Raw genomic sequence first — 24,013 nt, forward strand, 5'->3', positions numbered from 1 at the left:
GTGTGCTGATTTACTTTCTTCGCTTGACGTGCTTGTTTGCTTGTTAAAAAAAGAAAAAAAAACGTTAAATGAAATTTCTTACAAATGCGTGCATAATGACATAGGTTTGTGTAACTATTTTCTGCTAGATTTCTTTAGTTTCACCTTTCTAGAGAAATGGGGTAGATAGCAGTTTATAAACGGATCGTACATTCAGGCTTATTGCCGATGTGTAGCAGTATTTATGTAAAGACGATGCAGTGAAAAAAAAGTTGTACAGCGTGAACATAGCAATTGCAATGGTGAAAAGAAAAAAGATCGAGGGAGGCTGTGGTAATTGTTATTTCTTTATTTACACGATGATGAAGCCACGGAAAAGCGCCTCGTTCAACAGCTTTAAGATCGTACTGCCTTCCATGTCGGAGGCTTGTAGGCGAGTTTTAACCCCTCCACAGTTGCATTCAGGTGCCCGGTCCAGTTCACCAGTAGCGGCTGTAACACTTTGCTTAGTAACACCTTACACAACTCCTCGGTGTGGCCGTCGGTGAAGTGAAGCGAACACACCAATTAAAAACGTGTCCCTCGGGTCCCAAATGCTTCCTTTGTCACTTGTTTCCGGTTGCGAAACGTTTTTCAGCCACGCTTTACGACGTTCTAGGTCGCACGGAAACTTATGGTACCGGCTGTTTACACCACGAGAGGCGGAGCTTCTGTTTACGACCTCGCGGTCCTGAGAGTGCATGCCGCTACTAAGCTCAACGGTTGGACGACTCCGGTATTTTGTACATCACCCCAGGTGATGCATGAGATTCATGCTTGGGGAGATTGCAAACAGCTTGCTTTCGGTTACCTCGTTCTCACTCTAGATGCAAAACTACATGCGGCGCGTGTATGTATGCAACAAGAGGCATGCAGATACTCATTTACATGACAAACTCGAACAGCCAGGGCGCATATTCACAAAAAGTTCTTACGCTGGAGTTCCAGCCACTCCTGGTTCTAGACATATGATTAAGGAAGGCAGCCTGCCAATGGCAAAGAGCAATTACCAATGAAAAGCTATGTAAACTATGTGAAAGCTTTGCGTTCGTAACAACTATTTAACATCGGCCGATCATCCTCGCTAATAATATGTCTAGACTCTGGATTGACTGGAATTTGCTCTTACGCACAATTCTAGCGTATAAGAAGTTATTAACCACCGTGGTTGCTTAGTGGATATGGTGTTTGGCTGCTAAGCACGAGGTCACGGGATTTAATCCCGGCCACGGCTACCCCATTTCGATGGAGGCGAAATGCGAAAACACCCGTATACTTAGATTTAGGTGCGGGTTAAATAACCCCAGGTGACCCAAATCATTCTGGAGTCCCCCACTACGGCGTGCCTCATAATCAGACCGTGGTTCTGTCGCGTAAAGCCCCATAATTTAATTTTAAGTTATTGTGAATACGGACCGTCCCAATGCTGTTATAAAGGACGTGATCGTGTCAGTCATAGCTGTGGCTGATGTCGTATTTATTTCATCATGCAAATATGTCAGTGGCGATGACATTGTGGATTAGTAAGGAAGCGATGAATAATGACAATGGGGAGCTTAAAAGTCAGCGCCCCCAAAATTAGTGAGTGCTTTTCGCTTTACGTAAGCTATCCACATCAGAACTAGTTCTCGAATTAGAGGAACGCAAAGATGCAAACGCAGCACTGGCCATGTACTTGCGGCTACTGAAAACTTCGCAAAACGTGGTCATTTTCTCTCTCTCTCTCTCTCTCTCTCTCTCTCTCTCGCAAAACTTGGCACCAAGGTTTAAAAAGAAAGCTTTCTTTTGTTAGAATGCTTATTTTTCTAAGTGTTTAATGTGCTATAAGTTGCGAATACCATTGAATGTGGCAAACAAACCTGAGGCAAAACAATCCAAAGCACAAACCTACCGTATACATAGCTTGCCTGTTGGGGCTCCTGCTCTCTGGAATGTGCGAAAGCCGCCTAGCGGCAGTTGTGTCTTCGTAGCAACGATGAAGGCGTCAGGCGTAGGTTCGGTCCTCAAGAGCCGAAGTATAGAAGAGTGCACTCATATAACGTTGCATCCGCACACCAGGGCTTTGGACTAGAGAAAACTGCGCGCTCACGTGTTCTTGCAAAGAACGAATTACCTATACCGCAATGTTCAACATTGACCGGAAGAGGAACAAAAAAAAAATGCCTGGCGCGCACGCCCTGTAACATCACTCTCGGTTTTTGCCCCATATATCCGGTTCTCACCCCCAGGTCAATAGCTTCCTTCCCAACAGCTGTCTCGACCAACACAAATTCCTCGCCATCTTTTGCTTGTAGCGGCGTATAGTTGGCTGTCCCGCCGTCAGCTGTGTTGCACACAAGGAAGAATCTAGTGTTTCTTTTCCGCGGTGCGGACACAGGGGTTGACAGAGCTGGTTTATTGTGGGAGTTGGAGAGTGAGCAAAAGTTAGTGGTGGCTGAAAGAGGGCCATTCGAGAGGCCCACACTCGGAGCCGCGATATCGGCGTTGCCTTCAATTCCTTTTATTTTTCTTTATGCCTCTTTTGTTATGATTTGCATTAATTACATTCAATCTGTAGCAACCGCTAATCAAGGTGTTAGTCAGTTTACAGCTGTGAAACATCACAAATGGACGGCAGAAAGAGATGTCCCTGCTTATCTTTTTTACTTATTTTTAATATTTCTGGAGAGTGTCCCCTTTGGTAAGCAGCCAAACATCTCTCGGCCTGCGACACGTCCGATGCTCGTTCGTGTACTTTTTTTTTTTTTCGTACTTCCCTGTAACGTGTTGCAGTCGGTGCAGCGGGGCTGTCTTGTTTATATAGCTGGGCGCAGCGCACTCACACAGCACGCTCTCCACGATTGATGTAACGTAAGTTAAATCCATGTGCACTATTTTAATGGCTGGTCACACTCCAGCTGACTAGGTGGAGCCAGTCCGCACTGGCGCAGTGCGGAATAAGCAAATAAGTGCCGAATTCACAAAGTCTTTGTGTTCGTAAGGCATGTTTGCCATTGGCCGGCCTCATCACTAATGATATGCGCAACATTATAAAGACTGGTTGGCACGTTTTCTTTCGAATAAGTCGAGCGAAAAACTTATTTGTGCTTTTTTTTAGGCTGTGGGTAAATAAGGTACGTCCTGCGTATCCCTTCAACGTTTTTTACAGGTACGTTAAAAGGAACGAGCAGTTATGTTTTTTTCTTTTTTACAGCGAAGCTCTCCTGTGCCGGTGGTTACTAGGAAACGCGAGGTGACGTCATCACTACTGCTTCGGCGCATGCACGGCTAGACAACGCGGGCGGCGTCGGCAGCAGCTCTGACCGTTGCCTCGTTGGTGCTGCTACAGTTTCTTTCTCTCTCTATCTCGCTCTCATTTTCTCTTTTCCTCTCCCGCGCATTGCGCGCGCCGCGCGCATGCTCTCCTTCCCTCTCCTTAACGTCCCATGTCAAGGCAACATGTGCATGGCACGGAGAGGAGGCGAGACACATGCCGCTCCGCGAGGTGGTTGCTAGGCAACGCAATGACGTCATAGCTCGGCGAGGTTTTGCGGCAGCAGACGACACTTTTTACGGTTAGCTAGAACAGCTTCGCTGTTAAAAAAACCAGCTGCTTCTTCTTTCTGGAATTTTACGTGCCAAAACCAGTTCTGATTATGAGGCACGCCGTAGTGGAGGGCTCCGGATCAATTTTGACCACCTGAGGTTCTTTAACGTGCACTACAACGCAAGCACACGGGCACATGTGCTGCTCTCAGAGCTGCACAGGTAGTCTGCACGCGCTCGTGTTCGGCGTGCTCTCGTGGCACTGCTCGCGCGTTCGTCGTCATCGTCTGCTTCCACAGCTGGCTGCGTTGCTGCCAATCATTCCAGCCTAGAATTTCACTTCTCTTCTATTGTCGTAATGGGGAGACCACGTTTACGGGGGCATGAGCCATTGCTTAAGTGGGTATGAGCCGTTCATTGTCTTACGTAACGGACAGATTTAATTTTCAAGAAATTTCATGGAAATCCATCCAGAATGAACGCGCTCGGGAAGGGGATCTTCGTCGACGTGTGGATTATGGCCTGAGGGCTTTCCGAAGTCCAGGCTAAACGTCATTGAAGAGCCGCGAATCCCGAGTTGCGGGAGCGTCATGTTGAGGCCGAACGTCAGCGTCGTCTAGCCCTCCAGGAATGGGGAAAAAACGCTAGCGCCAACTTCCTCGGTGCAACGGCCAGGTTTCAACGCGAGTTTCTCAACCAGAACTTCGGAGCCAGCTGCAGTGCGTGTGACCGGTTGTGGTTTGAGTGCAACGTGGACTCGTCAGTGACATTCGTTCCAAGGAACACCGAAGAAACACACAACAAGCTTCACCTACCCCCATTTCCTCGACAGGGGAATGGCTACTAATTTTTCTGCATGTACGTCCTAACATTGTTCTGTTTTTTTTTTTTTCTTTTTCTTTTACAAAACAAATGCTGGAGTAAATTGACTTGACTTGCTGGGAACTAGGCGACGAGGCACATACGATGCGAAAAAACAAACCAAGAAACAGAGCGGATGAAAGTGACAACTTTGCACAGAAAAGTTAAACTGTAGCACTCTCTTTTGTCGCCTTGCTTAGATAACCGTAAGAGCTGATTTCCACAAAGTAGTCCTCTTCATTCATCAGTTCCCTCTCCATCGTGTCGTAGTCGTAACTTTCGTTCGTGCCGCCATGCTCGACTGGGATCACGTCAGCAGGAACCAGGTCGTGCAGTTTGTCTGTGTTGTAGCCCAACAGCCGTATCTAGAAAACACACGAAATCTCATTCAGGAGAGGATGGCTTGTACACCTACGTGATGAACGCCCGGATTTCTTATGGTTAAATATTATACAGATCCAATGTACATTCTCGAATCTATGTCAAGCGAAGCTGTCTTAAAGTGGTTATTTAGAGGCTACAAAAATGTTCATACAAAACTGACATTCGTTCAGCGGCGACAGTAGCTAGCACGGTGTCTGCTCGGCAAACCCGCAAAACGCGGAAGCCCCCTACCACGCGACCCACGTGATCCATGAGACCACAAATCACACTACCTCCGGAATCAACCCACTTTTTATAACGCCATCTCCGGCATCAGCCCAGTTTACTATTGCGCTAGCTCCAGGGCCGGTCCACATTCCTCTGCAAGAAGCCGACCGAGCAGACACGCCCATCCCTAAGAAATAAGACATAGAAAGCGACACTTTAATAAAAAAAATTGTGTGCTTGGAAGGTGTATTTTTGTTGCAGTGAGTACATTTATTAGATTAGATTGTGGGGTTTTACGTGCCAAAACCACGATCTGATTGTGAGGTACGCCGCAGTGGCGGACACCGGACTAATTTTAACCACCTGGGGTTCTATAACGTGCACCCAATGCCTCACACACGGGCGCTTTTGCATTTCGCCCCCATCGAAATGCGGCCGGGATAGTTGATCCCGTGACCTCGTGCTTAGCAGCGTAAAGCCAAAGCCACTAGAGAGAGAGAGAGAGGTTTATTTGAAGACAGGCAGAGAGGTCGGCTTGAGCGTTAGTGTACTCTGGCCTGCTACTCTACAATAGGGAAGGGGGGGGGGGGGATAAGAAGAGCGATGAATGATGATGATAACATTAGGAGGTGCGTATATACATGTTCATCACGTTGAGGTCATACCACCAAAGCCACTAAGCAACCACGGTGGGTGTGGGTATATTTACGCACCGTTTCTGGTTTTAGCTTACAATTCTGTGGAGAAAAGAGCTGGCCACCGGCATGCGTGAAGAGTATACAGTACGAATGCGGCTACATATAAGCCGATTCGTTAAGGGTGCTGTCCTGTGTGAGAGCTATTCGTCAATACGACAGCATCAGGCAGCAACAGCAGCAGCAGTAGGTAGCATCAGCAGCAACAGTAAGCAACAGCAGCAGCAGCCGCCGCCATCGACAATTCCGCGGCGGCGGCGGTCAGCAGAGTCTGGGACGGTTCACCTAGAACTATAGAACATAGAACGTAGACTACCAGTCCGACACAACTTGTGGCCACCTTCGGTTTCGCCGGACACTTCACATCATTCGGATTGGCCTGTAACAGCGCCACCTTACATATTCAAGACAACGTTGCGTACACACATACAGGCTTCGTCAAAAGAGGCGAAACCGCTGCGACTACAAGTTTCGCTGAGTCGTGGCTGCATTGCCTTGAGGCCTTCTACTGGTGGTGCTTGAGATATGTGGAGCGTGGGGACGAGCGTTCACTTTTCAACCTGCAACTCTGCTGCAGTGCCCGTGCAAGATAACGCCGTCTGTACGCCCGTAAGTCAGCAGTCAACGTTGGGTGCAGTTTCATCACCTCTTTTAACAAACATTACACACATACATTCACTAAGGAATTGGCGGGGAAACAGAGGACGGCTTGGTGGGCAAGTTCACTCCGTCCCCGTCTGTGTGCGCTGTTACTCCCTTAAGAGTTATACGGGCTAATTCTTGCTTTTCTTCCGGTTATTTGTAGGGATAATACAAAGAAAAGCAGATAATAAATGGCCCGATGGAAAACATAATTTCCTTGAGCTTTTCTTCGACGCATTTCAGGTGGTCTCTTCTGTAATGCAATATAACCGAAAGAGCTATTTAAAAGGAACGTAAGCCCGCCATCACTGAAAATTGCAGCACTGTTCCGGAATGACAATATAGCATCACACTTATACTGTTGTAATTTTGATTTCATGCGCCAAACGTTCAAACCCATTTTGTTTCTGGAATGTCATGACGCCCAGAAACGCATATTTTACGCGCAGAAAATGCATCGCAAATACTACAAAAACATAATAGAGACGAAGAGACACTTCTTCGGTACTTACCCTTTCTACTAGTTTGGCCTTCAAAAAGCGCCTGGAAATGGCGTACAAGAGATCAAAGATTGCTGGATGGTTGATAATGTATATTGCCTTGATCCGCAGAGGGAAACAGTCCTGCAAGAATTGAACACACTTTAACGGTCATTTACGCAATAAACGTTCTAGGAAATCTACGACGAAAACATGAATTGCTAGCTCTCGAGAACACCTTCTTCTCTAATATTGAAACAAGGCCATCAACTAGTTAGAAATATTATCCACTAAATAAAAGACCACTATCAAGGATTATAATTTTTTTTTACATAAACCAACACATTTACGTAACTCATCGACGCTTCCCCCTGCCATTCTTCCATGGATTAATTTCCCCAAACGCGTAGTTGCAAGGACTAACCCTAAAAAAGTTTCGGCAGTCACTCCTTACGCGTACAATAAGTTACGAACAACTAGTTCTAGAAATCCCAGAGCTCCGTCATCGCCTCGTCGAACAAGGACACGACGTCACATTTCCGTAGCTTCCAAGCCACTGCGGCGTAATGGGCAACGAACATACCGATGAAGTTGCTCGATTTACTCATGAAGACTGCGTGCAGGAACCAATCCCACTGTCAAGAACAGATGCAGCAGCGAAACTTCGAGTGCTTGCAAATGGTGCCGCGCAATTGTTGTGGAACTCGCCTAGTTTCCAGCAAGCACGTCTGCATCGACTGGACCCCCTGTCTTCGACTTCGACCTCCGCCTGGACTTACCCCGACCTGAGACAACGGTACTTTACCGACAGTGGCTTGACGTCACTTTTATAAAATCCATTGCTCTCCGCATCAAAAGGGAAAATATCGTTGTGTTTGACCACTGCAGCAGCGAGAAAACTAGTCGAACACGTTCTTTGCTGTTGTCCCAGAGACAGCGCATACAGGCAGTTACTCTCTACAGACAGTTACTCACTACCGCGCTGGCGCGTCTTGACGACCGGCCGCTTTTGGAGCAGACTGTCCTGTAACGCCGGCCTATACAGTCGTTACGCCACAAGTCAGCCAAGGCACTCTTGAAATTTTAGCGTTCCATTGGCCTATTGGAGAGACTATAGTTCTCACAGACGTTCCCAACCTCCTGTATTTTTTATGGTGACTTTGCTTTTTCTCTCCGCTATTCTTGCATTTGCCTTTACCCTTCCCCCAGAGCAGGGTAGCAAACCAGAATCTTTTCGAGTTGAGCTCCCTGCTTTTCCCACCCCGTTTATCTCTATCTCTCTCTCTCTAAGTCCACGTTATCATTTTCAGCGTTTCTTTTTTTTTTTTGTGCATTACGGTACTATTTTCCCACCATCTGGTATGATTCGTGATTGTGTTTTCTACGTTCTTTTTGCTTTTGTTTGGTTGCCTGGCAGTGACATGTGCAGTCAGTTTTTATGTTGTATTTCTTACTGGTGTTGCTTATAGTTTGTTTCCACAGTTTCAATCTTCCCTTAATTTTGTGTACTTCTTGTGTTATATTTTTACTATTTTTATCTGTATAACTTGTTCGAAGGCCCCTTACCCAATGCCCAATGAAGAAGCCCTGTAATTTTCACCTAAATAAATACTATAAATAAATCTGTACTAGACACGCCTATACATTCGAAAATGCGTCCAGAACTACGCTAAAAAAATACATCGCTTCTACTAGCAATTGACCTTCCAAGCTAATTTTCGTGTACTATTTCGTAATTGTAAATCATTGTAAACGATCGTAAACATTCGTAAACAATCCCTATGACATCGAAGCTTTTGGCTCCTTGCACAAACACTCTGATTTCGGGCCGCTTCTCGCCGATGCTTCTGCAATCTATAGATATTTTTATGTCGAGAGAGGGTGGGGAAGAAGGGGGAGAGGGCAGGTTAGTGCTCACCTTGTCCCCTCCCCTTTTCTTATTTCTATTTTGCGCTAAGTGGCCATAGGCTTAACGGACTGAAATTGTTCTGTATGAACCGACCAGCTTAGCAACACGTGCTACTGATTTACATGTCGAGAATCACGTCCTATTTTGCATTTAACAAGCTGGGCAATGGTTCGTCGGCAGTGCCAAGCAGTAATGCTCGTTTCCACGTGGCCACTTCTACTCGCGGATCGTGGTGAGTGCGGTGTGGTAAGCGCGCGCTTCCCGCCTTGCTTGCCGGAGTTGCACCACCGATTTTCTTGGAGCGCGGCTGGGGGCAATGAAAATCAGCTCCGGGATGGTGCGCCCAACCCGGGAGGAGTGGTAGGTGGCCCTGCGTGGTTGCTCGGACCTTCAGGCCCAAAAGACCTTGGTTCGGAGGGCTAAGCTGGCGGATGGTACCAATGGGGTCCCGGAATAGGGACTCCACCCATTGCGAAGCCCCCTGAGGGCTCCACCTCTCTTTTTGTTTTCAATAAAGGCTTTCAAGCAAGCAAGCAAGCCCCGCTGATCGAGGGTGAATCAACGCACAAGAGCGCCTCGGTGTGCACTGGTGCGGTTGATTGAGGATGCTAAGAGACAGCTTTATCCGTGACCATCTTTTAGTCCAAGCCACGTTCGAGACAAAGCATCGCACACCCACCATGGCGGCATTCCCGAGGCAACACAGTGCTTGTCAGGAAACTCGCATAGACGGTCGTGCCGCATTTCCCTTCAGGTAGTATTGTAAGAAACTCTATGAATGCCGCGAAAGAAAAAAAGAAAGAAACTTTCATTTTCAGCAAATAATTTGCGCTCTCTAATGCCCGCTTTAGGGAGTGACCTTTCGCGACTGCATGATCTAACAATTTGCCAGATTCACTACTGCATTCAAAGAAAGTATTTACGTTGCCACTGTAGTGGTAACAATTTTAACCACCACCATGCAAAAAAAAAATTTTTTTGAAAATTATTACACTGACCTGTAGAAGCCTGATCAACTTTCGAATGGCAGAAGGCGTGTAGTGGGCCAGATGATAGGTGCCAAGGCCCGTATAATCTACTACGACCACCACGCCCTTGTCTTGGCACTCTCTTTGGAGAAGGAGGTGGACACCAAATACTACTAGCACCCTGAAGAAATCGTTGATCGAACAAACATCGGTGCTCCAGGCGCCTGGTGATAGAGCATGGAAGTGCACAACGTTTTGTTATGTGTTCGCGACCTGAGGCTTACGTGGTCAAAATAAGAGGAAGTGAAAACCAAATTGAAGCGAACGCAAGGAAAGCATATTGCAACATTGTTTTTTCTGAGACCCTTTGTTCAATAGGTTGGTTGCATATTGCCTTCAGTCTTTTTCAAAATTAACTAGGAAGCGATTACGTAGCATATTCACCCTATATTGATTGGTATAGGACGTTGTATTGACACAGACAACGAAAAGTAACCATTAAGTGTATTTAGAATACCGCAACATTTCGCACAAATTCAGACTGCAGTGTCGAAATGGAAACCCCCCCCCCCCCCTTTCACAATGTTGCATGTACATCTTTATGCTGATACAAATAAAAGTAAATTTCACCGTAATAAACGTGAGGAGATGGTTACTTTGTCCACGTACATGCAGGTGCTGTTTCTACCACCTTACAGATGCATTTAAGCAAAAATTAAGTTATTCACGTTCGTAACATACCAGTCAGAAATAAGAACCTAAATGAAAAGAGGCTACGTCCCTGATCACTGTTCAGGTCTCGGGATCAAATACTACGAAGCATGGTGCAAACATGGTAGAAGACGTAAGCGAACACGATGCATTTTAAATTTCAGAGTATTAGTGGTGCTGCATTAATGATCCCTTTCACATTCAAAATCATGCGCGAAAGTTTTACGGAGCTTACCAAACTTCAGCATTAGAACTGTCCTTCCTTTTGAGTCTGTGTGGCGAGACACTGTCAAGAGCCGGTGCTTACGGCAGGCGCTTTCGAAGGGGATACGGGACGGGCTCAGGTCATCAAATATTTCGGGGTTGTCCTGCCGGGCCTTGAAGTAGTTGGTGATATTCTTGAAAGCGCGGTCGGCGTCAAACTTTCGGGCTCGTAGAAAGATGAGCAGCCAGTCGTCCGTTGGGCAGTGTAGCAGGGGTTCACCTGGTCGGTGAAATGTGGTTACAAAGCGAAACTTCCCTTCACTGTCAGTGAGTGCCGCTCACACAATGTGAGCTTCGTTGAGTGAGAAGAGCGTCCTAACACCATAAAAACACAAAATAAAATTGGCTGAGGTTTAACACTTGTAAACCTAGTTATCGCGAGCGAAAGGTCTGTTTGGCTAGGTTTTGCAAAGACTATGCACAGAGTGTCTCATTAATGCATGCTTCCTTGCTCGGTAAGCGTCTCTATAGCGTGCTAATCTACCCTCCGTTTGCCCCGGTGTTCCAGCAGTCGACTTTGCCTTTGCTTGAAATTTCGCAGCCTGCCGTCTAGCTATATCTACTGGAGGATTGCATTCAGCCTGTCGCTTGAGCTGAAGCGCACGCACAGACAGCCTCGCCGGCGCGCCATCCATGGCCAGACTGAGCGACTATAAGCGGTGAGGCTCCGAGCGAGCGCAGCTGCTACGCCTCTCCGCAGCGGATCACCTGGCGTGACGTCACCCCTGCCACAACTGCGCTCCGGCGGCTCCCGCTCCGGTGGCTCAAGGTCAGTGCGACGCGATGAATGACCTTGCGAGACATAGCGTAGTAGAGCTTTCGCTCTAATAACCAGATGCATTGAATACTTCAGCGAAATGAAGTCCTGCACTCCTTAAAGACCACGGCAGTTCTGGCAACTCATTTTGCTGGAGTAGCTCCTTCTGCAGCATACAAGTCCAATTTTCGAGAATTATATCATTCCCCGAAGGAGTAAGGTTATTCCGTCCCCAGTCAGAACGAAATCGTCAGCGATGGTCACCATAAGGGTTGACATAGCCCACTTAATCTGCGCTTGTAGGTTATCTATTCTAGAAAGAACATCCTTAATCTCCGCACTGAACATTCATCAATGACTGTCATCTCTTGAGCTAAGACACGTCCTTGACCCATGTACTAACGCCACCTGTGCGTCTCGCGCAACGACGACACTCTTAAGCTTCCTCAGAGGCACTAGCCTCAACGAGATACCCTATGGTTTGTCGAGTGTAGTTACTTATGTCTTGTATAGACGGTTTCATGCTCGCGATAACAGCAGCGAGCGTGCCGCCCCAAAGAAACTTCCGGTCACGTGCCTTATCAGTCTGCTCTGTTTTAACGCATGGTTGCTTGTTTGCGAGTTACATTTAGCAGCTACGTCAGTAAGCAAAACGGGAAGCCGTGCAGGGCCTATGTTTGTAATCAGTGAAAAGGTCTATATGTGTCGTGAACTGTGTATATCATTTAATTTTTCATCGTACCCATCTGGAGTAGCGTGCCACGCGTGCTGCCGGCCAAAACTCTCCAGTATTTAATAAACAGCCTCTCTCTATCTCTTAATGATGGTCGAACAAGAGATGTCTCTGCCGCCAACGTTTCGACAAATCGACCTGTATTCGCGAAGACTTGTATTTGAAAAGTTTTCTTGTCGAAACGTTGGCTCCCGATACATTGCTTGTTCGACCACTATTTGTAGCTTCAAAGTCACCATTTTTCAGTCAAATTGAACGTTTTAATCATAATGAGCATACTCAAATGGAAACGGAGAGGGGACCGAGGAGTGTAGGTGAACGCTGTAAAAAAAAAAACGAAATGTGACCCACGCTGCTTCTTGAGTAAAAAGAAACGTTGCCAGCCATCTCTTCGTTTCTAAGCGGCCTCATTTTCCACTTGGTGGAAAGGCCACAGGGTGCGTTGATAACACGGGTGAATAACCCGAATTCTTCTGTGGCTGACTAGTTACAACAAAACTAAGCACCACAAAACATATAGTTGTCGAAAAGAAAAAAAATTACTTCCGGTGAAAGAGGTCGAGAAGGAACTACATCAAAGCTATACATTTGGCTGAAACATACATTTAGAACAAGTACTCTATTCTTGGCCATTGTTTCACACCAGATCTTTGTAATCTGTCGTCTTGTTCTGTCTTCCTTGTTTCTTTTCCTTCTCCTGTCCTTCAATATCTACATCTCTATCTCCTCCTTCCTCAAAAGTAGATAACCGTTGTGCCTCTTCAGGTGGCAGTTGTCAGCCTGCTTTTGTCGCCTTTTCCTCGCCGGTAATTGAGTACAAAAGCTGTTTATTTCTTGTTTTTTTATAATACATATTTTTACTCGTATGTGGCAGATAGCACAATCCCAATCCTTGAACTGAATTGCTCGAAGATGAGGGCATTACTTGCACCAGAGATCAAAATGCGTAACCGATAAATAACAAATAACGATAAGTAACTATACGTCACATATTGCGATTTACGAATTCTAGCTGGTGAGCTTGCAAAGCATATCTACTTGGAACGAATTATGAGAATAATCTATTTTTATCATAGAATAAAAGTTTCTTCTCTCTCTCTCTTTCTCTCTCTCTCTCTCTCTCTCTCTCTCTCGGAGTATAGCACCGGTTGGCAAGACATGCGCCGTCAAAATTACGGTAAAAATGCACAGTTCTTTCACTTACTTTTTATGAAAATACCGTTTTATGCATTGTAGGACGAACGCAACTGGAACGTCATTTTATTTTGTCGCACACATCGGAAAGGAATGGCTCGAAATTGGTGTCATCTAGAGAATCTACTCCAGATAGATACGCTTTGCGAACTCACGGGCTACAGTTGATAAATTGCAATAGGTACCGTAAGATAATTAGTTCAAAGCTTAGTCAGTGTAATTTCTTGAGTTGTTTGATTGCGCGTTTTGATTTCTCGGGCAAGTAATGTCCGCCTCTTCGTGTAATTCAGTTCAAGGATCAGAATTATATCTCCCACGTGCCATTTAAAAAAAATGTGTATAGACCAGTAAGACTAAAAAACAAAACACCTGGTTTGTTTCAATACCAAACAATAATAATGCAAAATGCTTGCAAATAATAACGCACGACAGTAAGCTTACGTCCGGCAGATGTGCTTACCCAAAATCTGTTCACGCAGTCGATTCAGAGCCTCTTCCTTGGCATTTGCGTTTTCGGCCAGGTCGTCATGTGCGAGGTCTACAGACGACATCGACCGGGCGACGGCTTCAACTATGACCGGGCTCTTCTCATCCGCCATGGCGAAAAGCAATGTCTGGGAGGGGCAGAAAAAAATGATTCAGAACCATTGCACACCTTGGAATCAGTCCGCATTGTTAGAATCGGGTAAGTCAAGAAAATGGAGCCAGCAGTGAAGGAAAAAAAAAAAGGAGGAAGAAAACTTCCGGCAGAATCTTGCCTAACTCCACCGTGGCAAGGCGACAAGAAATTAGCACGTGAATACGCGAGTGTTGAGGAACGGTCTTATGCGGTCCTCGTCTCTGTGACATTTCCCTCGTTTTGTTCAATCGTGCTCCACGTATGACATACGATTAGCTTCAACTGTTGATAGGGGTTGGGTAATATAGCTCGGAACTATAAAGCATCTGCTTTGAGAAGAAGCTTTAGCGTGGCGCGACTTTCTAGTAGACTCAAACACTGCGCAAAGCGCAGAAATACTCCCACTACAGAGAATCCCCGAACCGATTTGAACGAAATTTGTTACATTTAAGAAACAAAGCTAAGTTGTAATCCGCATAAACTTCATCTTGGAGTCTCGGATGCTACTTAAAAAAAATTATTTGCCTCAAATTGGTGTTTTTGAAAGAAAGTTTTATGAACTTTACGGCTTGGTGTCTCCGCACTGAAAATTGATATCTCAATTTAGTACTGCATCTGTAAGGTCGTCTAAATCGATTTATTAATTCATATTAAACGAAATTATTAGACTGTTTGCAGGATCTTTGGAAAAAGTTCTATAAACATGCTACTCATGTATTTCACTGTGGTGTAAAATATAACGATTTCGTGCACTTTCAGTGTCGCAACAGTCGAAGTTTACAGAATTTTGATATCGTCTTTTTTTGTTTTTTTGTTTTTCGCTCAGTTACAAGGCGAAAGATCACTGTTTTATTTGTTTTCCTTAGGTCTTAATTCACAGCTGTTGTAAAAAAGCAATTTGTTAATGGGTCAGTTTTGCTCTAAATATTCGATAGACTATAACCTATTTTTCTTATTAAACTGCAACAAACCTAATCAAAATCAGCCTTCTGGATAACAAGCCAAAACGAGTTCTGCGTCATTGTGTATTTAGATAAGAGCTTTGGACGTAAAGCTTCCTCAATTTCAAAGGTCGTCAACGTCCACTTGCACACACTTCATAATAAATAACAAAAATCCGCCATCATAGAAAGCACGGCTCGTATTCACAGAACTTACGCTAGAATTGTTCCTAAGAGAAAACTATTGGAGACTATAAGACAGTGGAGAAATTGTGCAATTCGTGAATTATGAAAACGAGCAAAAGAAACGGCACTGAAATTAATACAAATGCGAGTGGCATACAGTGAATTCACGAAGGACTTAGAGTACATCAAATTTGAGCAAAATATAAATAAAAGACACACCGGACGTAACGTTATCGCCAACGGCCCCTGCATTTTGCGTGAACCATTGGCAGGTTCAGTTGCGCCGTCACTTTTAGCCTCTGTACATTTATTAAATTGTCGATAAGAAAAAAAAAACATATTTTCAACGATCCTGAACACGCACAACACAGGAGGTGCGGAAGCATGTAGAGGTGCTTTTCGAACTGCATAATGGCTTTTTGTATGGCCCAGACACGTGGAATCACTTGTGTGTTGGTATGGCCGGGAGTTATCTTCTCGAAAGTCTACCCTTTCCTTATCACAGTGACTGATAGTAACGGCCTACACGCTACCTTCCTGCGAACACAATCGACCGTCAATTGTGCGACATTTTTTATATTTCATATCCAGAGACGATCTCTCTATAATTCATTAGGAGGACTGCCCGACCGGCCATTGCCTTTGAACAAGGTGCTGAAGCTCTGAAGAAGCACCTCTTCGTCGATTCGAAAAAACAGTTGAAGGCGTTCTTTCCCATTTTTTTTTCTTCTTTGTTTTAGGAACTGGTCTGCGCAGAGAGATTTGGTTGCTAGAGCGAGAAGGTGTATATGCAAGAGAAAATCTGAGAGTTCGGCATGAGCTACCCTGTTCTAGCCTGCTAGTCAGCGTTGCAGTAAAGAGGAATGAGAACAAAAGTAGAGGGAGAATTATGATGATAAGAAGAATCTTTAGCTCGAGGCCAATCCGATTTCCTGATTCAGATGCATGTGAAAGGCAGAAATGCTCTCACGAGACAACCACTGCACCTATTTGAATAAAGTGTGTGTTACATTTGAGAAAGGAAAGAAATGATTAAAATTTTAATAACGGTATAAAGCAATCTTAATTTAGCACCTCGAAATTATTTTTTACGATGATTACCGAAAATCAATAACCATATAAAACAATGAGAAACGACCCTAATCCCTGACTTGGGTGTCTGCTAGTGGCACTCGCACCTCGGCGTTCGTGTACCTTGGTGTAGGGCGGGAAATCAAACTCGGAGGAGGGAGTGAATGAAACTGGCGGGAAACCGCCACGCACAGAGGAGCAGGTGAGGGAGCGAATGAGGGCGAGGAGGGCGCAACGCGCAGCCCCCTAGTGGACGGCGCACGAAGCGCACCTTACGCGTCCCCTCACCGCTGACGTGAGAGCATGTAACAAGCGCCAGCGCGCAGCCGGCGCGCGCAAGCGAGCGACGGAGCAGGTGCGTGCCGGGAGAGGGCAAGCCAGAGAGGAGGGAGTGGCGTCACATTTCCGCAATGTTAGGCAGGCGTTCAGACTGTGTCAGGTGGTGTGTAAATCAAATTATCTTGTTTTTACTTTAATTAGCAATAAGCGCGTACCCGTGGTTTAAGTATAACGTCACTAATGACGTCAATTTTGGTCTTGGCGTTTCTCGAGAACCTGTTCTGATGTGGTGGGTACCTAACGTGTAAAATGGGCTTTGGTGTGCGGTAATTAGACTTTCCTTAATTGCTTATAATTATTCCTGACATTTAATTAGCTCTTTACTGTACTAAACCTGTGCTCTGATGTCATATTGTCACAACGCTGCGCGTCTGAGCCAGAGAAAGAAGAGGTAGAGTGGGGGCGCGTGAGCTCGGCTGTACTCCGCACCGGCTGGGCCTTCCCTGTGGCTTCCTCCCGTACCTCGTTTCAATTTGTAAATAAACATCTTTCGTAACATCTTTGGTGGACGTATGTCTGTGACTGTGCACACGCAGCACAGTCACAGCGTAAGCTGGTGGAGCGGCTCAAGAGTAGCTCCAATTTGGGCACCACGCACAACAGGGTCTTCGCGGCAGTCTGTTCTCCTCGTTTTGACGAGAACGATCTGAACTGTCCGCCCGGCGTCGACGGCGAGCTGCGGCTTGTAATGCTCTCTGCACAGCAGTCTTCTGAGCCCGATCAAGCCTTACCACTGCAACTTCCATGTCGGGCGCGCCGCGTTTGCAGGCACCTTAACTAGATGGCGCCACCATACCGGCGGAGGCTCGGCAGCTCGAGAGCGCGTTGATCGCGCGCCTCGTCTGAATCGCATATCGTCGTCTGCGCCTGCGGACGCGGCGTTTGCAGGTATCTTACCTAGATGGCGCCACCATAATGGCGGAGGCTCGAGTCGTCTCCCCCTGCATTTGCCTTTTAGGGTAGCTTCCGCGGCCCGATAGCAAGCGCTTGCGTGGCTCAGTGGTAGAGTATCCGGCTCCCACGCAGCGCGCGCGGTTTCGATCCCGGCGGGAATCGGGTATTTTTTTCGCGTTTCCGGCGATAGCGATTACGCGGCGGACGCCGCCGGCGGCGGCATCATCACGACCGAGAACAGCTGTTGGAATAAGCCCATAACAGCTTACGCTGTAAAAAAGTATGCGAGCGGTAACAATTCCGTATCGCAATCGGTAGGTTGACAGTTCGAGTCCAGATTGCACGGATATTTTATAAACGTCTCGTAAAACACATCGGGATTACTTCGGTGGAGTTCCGAAAGGCTAGGGCAGTGATAGACTAAAATATATCGTGGCAAAAAGAAAATATAGTGCACATGTATTTTGGCAAAACACACATTAGGGGGAAAAGGTGCAATTTCGAAAAAAAATCGCCCTTTCAAATATGTATAAGAGGGTGAGTTATAGGCACAAGAGAAACACCCTTAAGGATGAATATATTCTTAATGTGTAGTTAACACTTTCAGGCTTTTTTTATTATCAATTTGTGGGGCCTTAGTTAACGGCTGAACTATATAAAGCCGCATCATAAGTTGCAATCTGTCGGCCAACTTTGAAGCGTGTTTCTACCGCGTTATGGCTGGTGTGTCGGAACTGCAAGCGCTTCAGAATAAATGTTCCCGTAGTTTTCGGCATATACAAAACATCGCAAGTTCTGACTCAAACATGCAAACCGTCTTTCGAGCCCGACCGGATGCGCGTGAAACAGGTATATGGCGAAAGGAACCTTTTGTTCAGCCTAAACCTCTCAATCACCGTGTAACCCTAATACTTCAACTGTTTCTTTCTGAACTGATAACTGCTATTCTCAACCGATATACTTATTTTCGGTTCAGGATTGATTCAGGTTAGGGCACACTCCAAGAATAACAATTCGAGCACGGCTTTATTTTGGGTTAGGGTACGGTTTTTGTTTCAGTTTAAAGTTCTATTCGACACCCTGCTGTCAAGCGTACATTGGCTGAAGGAGCTGTTATCTTGAGAAAGATCTCGCTATCGAGAAGAGGGGCGTTCTTCTGTAGTAGAGGGAAAGAAAACGAAACGTACCGATATGACCTTCGTGACTTTGGGTCACCTGTAAGCCGAACATCCAATATTTCACCAATGTGATCGCAGCACCTTGGCAGTATACGAGGTGCTACCCAAAGGTTCCAGGAATTGAGTCGTAAAAAATTAAGTGTTGACCATAACGCCTAATCAGCACTGTCTCTTTGAAAGTACTCCCCTTGAGCATGTATACACCGATACCTGTGTTTCTGCCGCAATTTCATGCGTTAGTGGAGCTCTCCGGGCGACAGTGTGTTGAGGACCGCCTGCGATTTCGACTGGATCTCTTCAACAATGTGAAGCCGACGTCCTTTCAGCCTCAACTTCAACTTTGGGAACAAGAAAAAGTCGCAAGGGGTGAGGTCAGGTGAATAGGACTTCCCATTCCCGCAAACTTGACGTGCATTTTTCGGCCGCTGGGAATTTGGCGACTACCATTGTGACGACCGCTTTTTGGTTTGAGGATCGTAGCCATAAACCCATGGCTCATCCCCGGTTATTACACTGGAGAAGAATGTGGGATAGTCTCTGACTTGTTGCTTCAGTTCCGTACACTGAAACACGGTGCAGCTTCTGTTCGTCACTGAGCAGTCCTGGCACGAATTTTGCAGAAATGCGCCTCACGTTGAAAACATCCGACAAAATTCGCTGAACTGTGCCGTACAATTGTCTTACAATGTCGCACCCATCCTTTATTTATAGTTAGCCTGCGATTTCCAAGGATAGCCTTATGAACTTCCGCTATCGTTTCCGGAATTGTGCTCGTTGACGGGCGTCCAGAACGTTCATCGTCGTCAACACACATTCGACCCTCTTTGAAGCGTTTATGCCATAAGAACGTCCTACTTTGGCTCATGGCGTCGACTCCAGAAGAGTCCTCTAGCATACAATGAGTTTCTGCCGTAGTTTTGCCAAGTTTAAAACAAAACTTGGTGCAAATTCTTCACTTCTTGAAGTATATGCCATATTGGTTGCTAAGAAATAGCTTTGAAGGGCGCTATAGCACTATATGTTGCACTATAGGTTGCACTATAGCTTCGAAGTGCGCTCAGTTAACGCAGTGTCTGCTCTACCGCTAAAACCGAGCCAGACGTGTCTGCGTCGTTTCACTGCAGCGCAATTATAAGCAGCTGGTTTTCTTTTCTCGCGTCCTTGCACGCGATAAGCGCACTCTCGCTTCATGCCCTTGATGATCTGGTTCTTACTTCTCTTAGTCCCCGTAGCTGTTATTGGTATAGTCGGGCTTTCACCGTCCGTTTCTGTATATACCGGGTGTTCAAAATTAAGCTTTACGGAATTTTTAAAAATCTCCTACCCAACAACGAAACCCGTCCGTCCGTCTGTCCCTCCGTCCGTCACCTAAGACGATCGCTTTAATTCCAGATGGAGCCCGCAGCAGCGAGCGAATTGACCTTCGTGCTACCTCTCGCTTCAACGCGAACTAAGCGGCGAAAACATAGCACACGCGAAGTTATCAGCACTCGGCGCACTCTGTCTCCATTGCAGATTGCTTTCAAGATAGGGCTCGCGCGGCCGCACCATACGCAGCCGCCACCGGCGTACGGTTGATCACGGTTGGTAATGGTTCGCATCGAGAGGAGGCAGCGTCATCGACCACGTCTACGTACGAGATCTATCAAACGCGACACCGTTCGCTTCCGTCACGTACTACAGCACGCATCGACCAGCGCTCATCTTCCACGAAGCAGCGGCATCATCCAAACGCATCATCATAATTATTATTGCCTCTGTAACACACGTTGGTGTAGCTGACAATAAAATTGTGCTTTCTCTTTTCTTGCTTTAGTCCGAAAATTGCCTAGCAATAGCTGCTAGAAAAACATTTATCCAATCAGTTCAATCTGATAAGCACATTTTTCCCCCTTACCCTACTCTCTGATTCCTCATATTTGCCCTCAGTTGTTCCCGGAAAACCGAACATTTCTTAACTGCGTAAGCATGCAGTCGTCGCACGTATCGATGTGACGAAATGAACCCTCCTCAATTCCCATGACGAAACTGGTTCGGTACGTTCGTTGTATGCGCTCCGATGTAGGTATGCAAACGAAACAGCGAAAACATTATGCAACCTACGCGTACTTTAGCAGTTAATCACTTGTACTATATACCACAGGTCCCGTTTAAAAACAAAGTACATGATTTTATTTTTTAATTATAAATGTAGGAAAATCCAAACGTTAGCCACTTTAGGGCCGGCCATCCTGAAAAGGCATACCGTGACACTAGCAAAAACATACCAAGTAACTCAATAGACCAAAATAAACCCTTCAGGTTGTCGACCTCTTTTCTCACCTCATCGTCTTCCCAAAGCCGTTTTCCAGCTCTCGTTTCTGGACTTTATCTTACATGTATAAAAACTGGAAGGTAGGCTACGTTAAATCAGGTAATACCAAAATCCAAAATTCGTTACTCACGCAACAATAAAGAAGGAAGAGCTAGAACAAAATATAAACCAGCACTGTACACACACAATCACGTCACAAGCACACAAACATCGTCTCCACTAGCACCAGCACCGAAAGCGCAATCGAATGTTCTAAGGACACAAATATTTTGTTGTTGTTGCTGCTGCCGCCGCCGCCGCCGCTGTCGTCGTCGTCGTCGTCGTCGTCGTTGTTGTTGTTTGTGTCGTTGTTGTTGTTGTTGTTGTGGTTTGTGTCGTCGTCGTCGTCGTCGTTGTTGTTGTTGTTGTTGTTGTTGTTGTTGTTGTTGTTGTTGTTGTTGTTGTTGTTGTTGTTGTTGTTGTTGTTGTTGTTGTTGTTGTTGTTGTTGTTGTTGTTGTTGTTGTTGTAAGACGTACTTGCATAATTTGTTTTGTTCTCACTCACTCTGGTGCTTGCGTTGCGTGCTGTGAATTCACAAACGCTGTTGAAGACCTTCACCTTCCTACATTGCTTCACAAGCGACAGCTATAATGTTAATGCAGTGAGATTGGGCAATAGTGGGCTTTATGATTGTCCTAAACGTGCCGTAGACTTTTCGTCGTGAAAAAAAAAACTGAGAAAGAAAGAAAAAAGCTCGCCGTGCGGCCAAGCCGTCACTAGTATTAATTTAGGACAAGCTTGATGATATCTTTTACCATGAAGTATTAGCGAAACCATCATTGTTTTCTTTCCCTCCCTCAATAATTTGGCCATTATAGACGCCTTTCTTACTGTTTTAGTTTTTATTAGTTATTAGTTTTAGTTTTATTAGTTATTAAGTGTCAAATGACCCATTGAGCAAAATGCAGCTCCACTAACGTGAATCCTGGGGAGGTTGGAAGCATGCGGTGATGCATCGGGTTCAATTTCCTTTCAAGTACGGTGTTTAATTCATGTTCAAGTTCCTTCCGACACCTTCCTACCAAGCACACAACTGCTAAAGGAGCTGCCCATCTTCAGAGAAATCTCGCAAACTACAAGAGCAGCGTTCTATGTGGTGGACAAAATGTGGACAAAACGTACCGTTACAATCTTTGCTTCTTGACTTTGGGTCGCCCTGTTAGCAGAACATCCAATATTTCACCAAAGTGGTCGCAACACCTTCTGAGTAGCGGAGGAGATGCTTAGACAAAGGACTCGATTCACATTTTAACTATCACAGGAGCACTATGCCAGCGAAGTGCGCTCAGCTAACACTGTGTCCGCTCTACCGTTATATATGCTGGAGCCGGACGTGCCTGCATCGGCTCGATGCAACCAAACAAGACGCTGCCAGTTTTCTTTCCGAGCGTCCTTGAGCGCGACCAGCACTCTCTCGCTTCGTGCCCTTGATAATCGCGTTCTTACTTTTCTTAGTCACCGTAGCTGCTATTAGTCTCGTCGGCCTTTCACCGTCGGTTATTTGTATATACCAGGTGTTCTTTGTTAGCTCCACCGAATTTTTAATGATTGCTTGCGGCAGATAGCACAATTCTAACCCTTGAGCTAAATTACACTATTAGGCGGTCATTACATCTACGAGAAATCAAAGTGCCTAATTGAGTAATTACCATAATTACACTAATGAACTTTTTAATTGTTTACTTTAGGGCACTTATTTCAATTTTACTAGTTGTAGCCGGTAAGCTCGCAAGGCTTATTCACTTGTAACGCATTCTCAGGACTTCAGCAGTTTCGAGATATTGATTTTAAAAGTGTCCTATGAAATCTATTGGCGTTACAGCTATTTTTATGCTTCAATGCATAAAACAGCGTTCTCTTAAAAAAGTAAGTGGAGCAACACTGCTTATTTAACGCAAGTTGGACGGCACATATCTCTAATCCGGTGCCATTCATTCTCAGAATTATTTTCCAATTCGCAGATTAAAAATGTACGGTAAAGTTAATAATTAAAAAGTTAATTAGCGGAAATATGTTGATTATTCTATTTAACATTTTGATTTTTCGTAGAAGTCATGGCTCCCTCATAGAAGAATTTTGATCAAGAGTTAGAATTGTACTATCTGCCGCAAGCAATGTTTTAAAATTTTGGTGCAGCCAAAAAAAAAAAAAACACTTATATAGTTTAGCAAATGTTCCCATCAATGTGTCGAAATAATAAGCGCAAACTTTACACGCGACAGTGAGGCAGACAAGAGACAGGCGCTTAGAAATAGCGCCTGTCCCTTGATTCTCTCACTGTATCTAAAGTTTACGCTTATTATTCCGCACAAGAATGGACCAAATAGCCAGCAACATATTCAGGGTGTCGAACCGAAAAGCTTTCTGGTTCGGTTCGTGTTCAGGTTCAGTCCCCTTGATATTTTCCTGTTCAAGTTCAGGTACAGCTCCGGAGCAAAAATATAATGGTTTGAACCGGTTTGAACCTGTTCATACGGGTTCGTAACGGTTCAGAATAAGGGAGAATGAAAATTTTTAGAAACATTTTCAGCCTCACCCCGGCATTTATTAAGCAAACATAGGTTAATTCTGTCGTCACGTGAGGCAGACCGACGCATATCTTATGTCTTTAATATTATGAAAGAAATTAATATACTGTGATCTGACACTGCGACAAGGGAAAGCGCGCGCAGACGTGCTGTGATTCGTTTTCAACAACCCGGCGTGCGTTGAGGTTGAAGAATCACCGTGATGATTCCGTATTTCAACGTCTTCAAATTTAGACGCTGACACGTTTGTACAGCGAAGATGGTGCTGCAGCTTTCGAAAATGGCATATGTTCTCATATGACATGTTTTCATATGACTGAGTTTTCTGGAAAAAAAAAGTAACATCTGCTAAAGGAGCCGCCATTTTCAAAGAAATCGCGCAGCCTAGAAAAGCAGCGTTCTTTTGTGGTCAAAAATGAGGCAACGAAACGTACCGATATGATCTTTGCTTCTGACTTTGGGTCGCCTGTCAGCAGAACATCCAGTATTTCACCAAAGTGATCGCAACACCTTCTCAGCAGCGGCGGGAGATGCTTAGAGAAAAAACTCGATTCAC

The 24,013-nt window shown here is 45.4% G+C and overlaps 1 protein-coding gene across 1 annotated transcript; it reads right to left on the minus strand.

Moving 5' to 3' along the window:
• Positions 1-4,568: 4,568 nt before the first annotated feature.
• On the minus strand, positions 4,569-23,903 carry LOC119448655 (alpha-tocopherol transfer protein-like). The gene is made up of 6 exons (XM_037711885.2): positions 23,892-23,903; positions 13,808-13,961; positions 10,635-10,883; positions 9,719-9,912; positions 6,845-6,955; positions 4,569-4,769 (listed from the first exon to the last, which is right to left on the minus strand). Exons 2-6 carry the CDS (start codon positions 13,944-13,946, stop codon positions 4,569-4,571), a joined length of 894 nt encoding a protein of 297 aa, XP_037567813.1. The 5' UTR covers positions 13,947-13,961; positions 23,892-23,903.
• Positions 23,904-24,013: the final 110 nt, after the last annotated feature.

This window comes from Dermacentor silvarum, chromosome 4 (genome assembly GCF_013339745.2).
Source record: "Dermacentor silvarum isolate Dsil-2018 chromosome 4, BIME_Dsil_1.4, whole genome shotgun sequence".
In the NCBI taxonomy this organism is placed as follows: domain Eukaryota; kingdom Metazoa; phylum Arthropoda; class Arachnida; order Ixodida; family Ixodidae; genus Dermacentor; species Dermacentor silvarum.

Bases quoted from the DNA above. Each gene is read 5' to 3' on its own strand.
- LOC119448655 (XM_037711885.2), bottom strand. From the start codon at position 13,946: ATGGCGGATGAGAAGAGCCCGGTCATAGTTGAAGCCGTCGCCCGGTCG. The intron at 10,884-13,807 runs GTAAGCACATCT...TTCACCGACCAG, and splicing joins ACTGCGTGAACAGATTTTGG to GTGAACCCCTGCTACACTGC. The intron at 9,913-10,634 runs GTAAGCTCCGTA...CTCTATCACCAG, and splicing joins AGTTCTAATGCTGAAGTTTG to GCGCCTGGAGCACCGATGTT.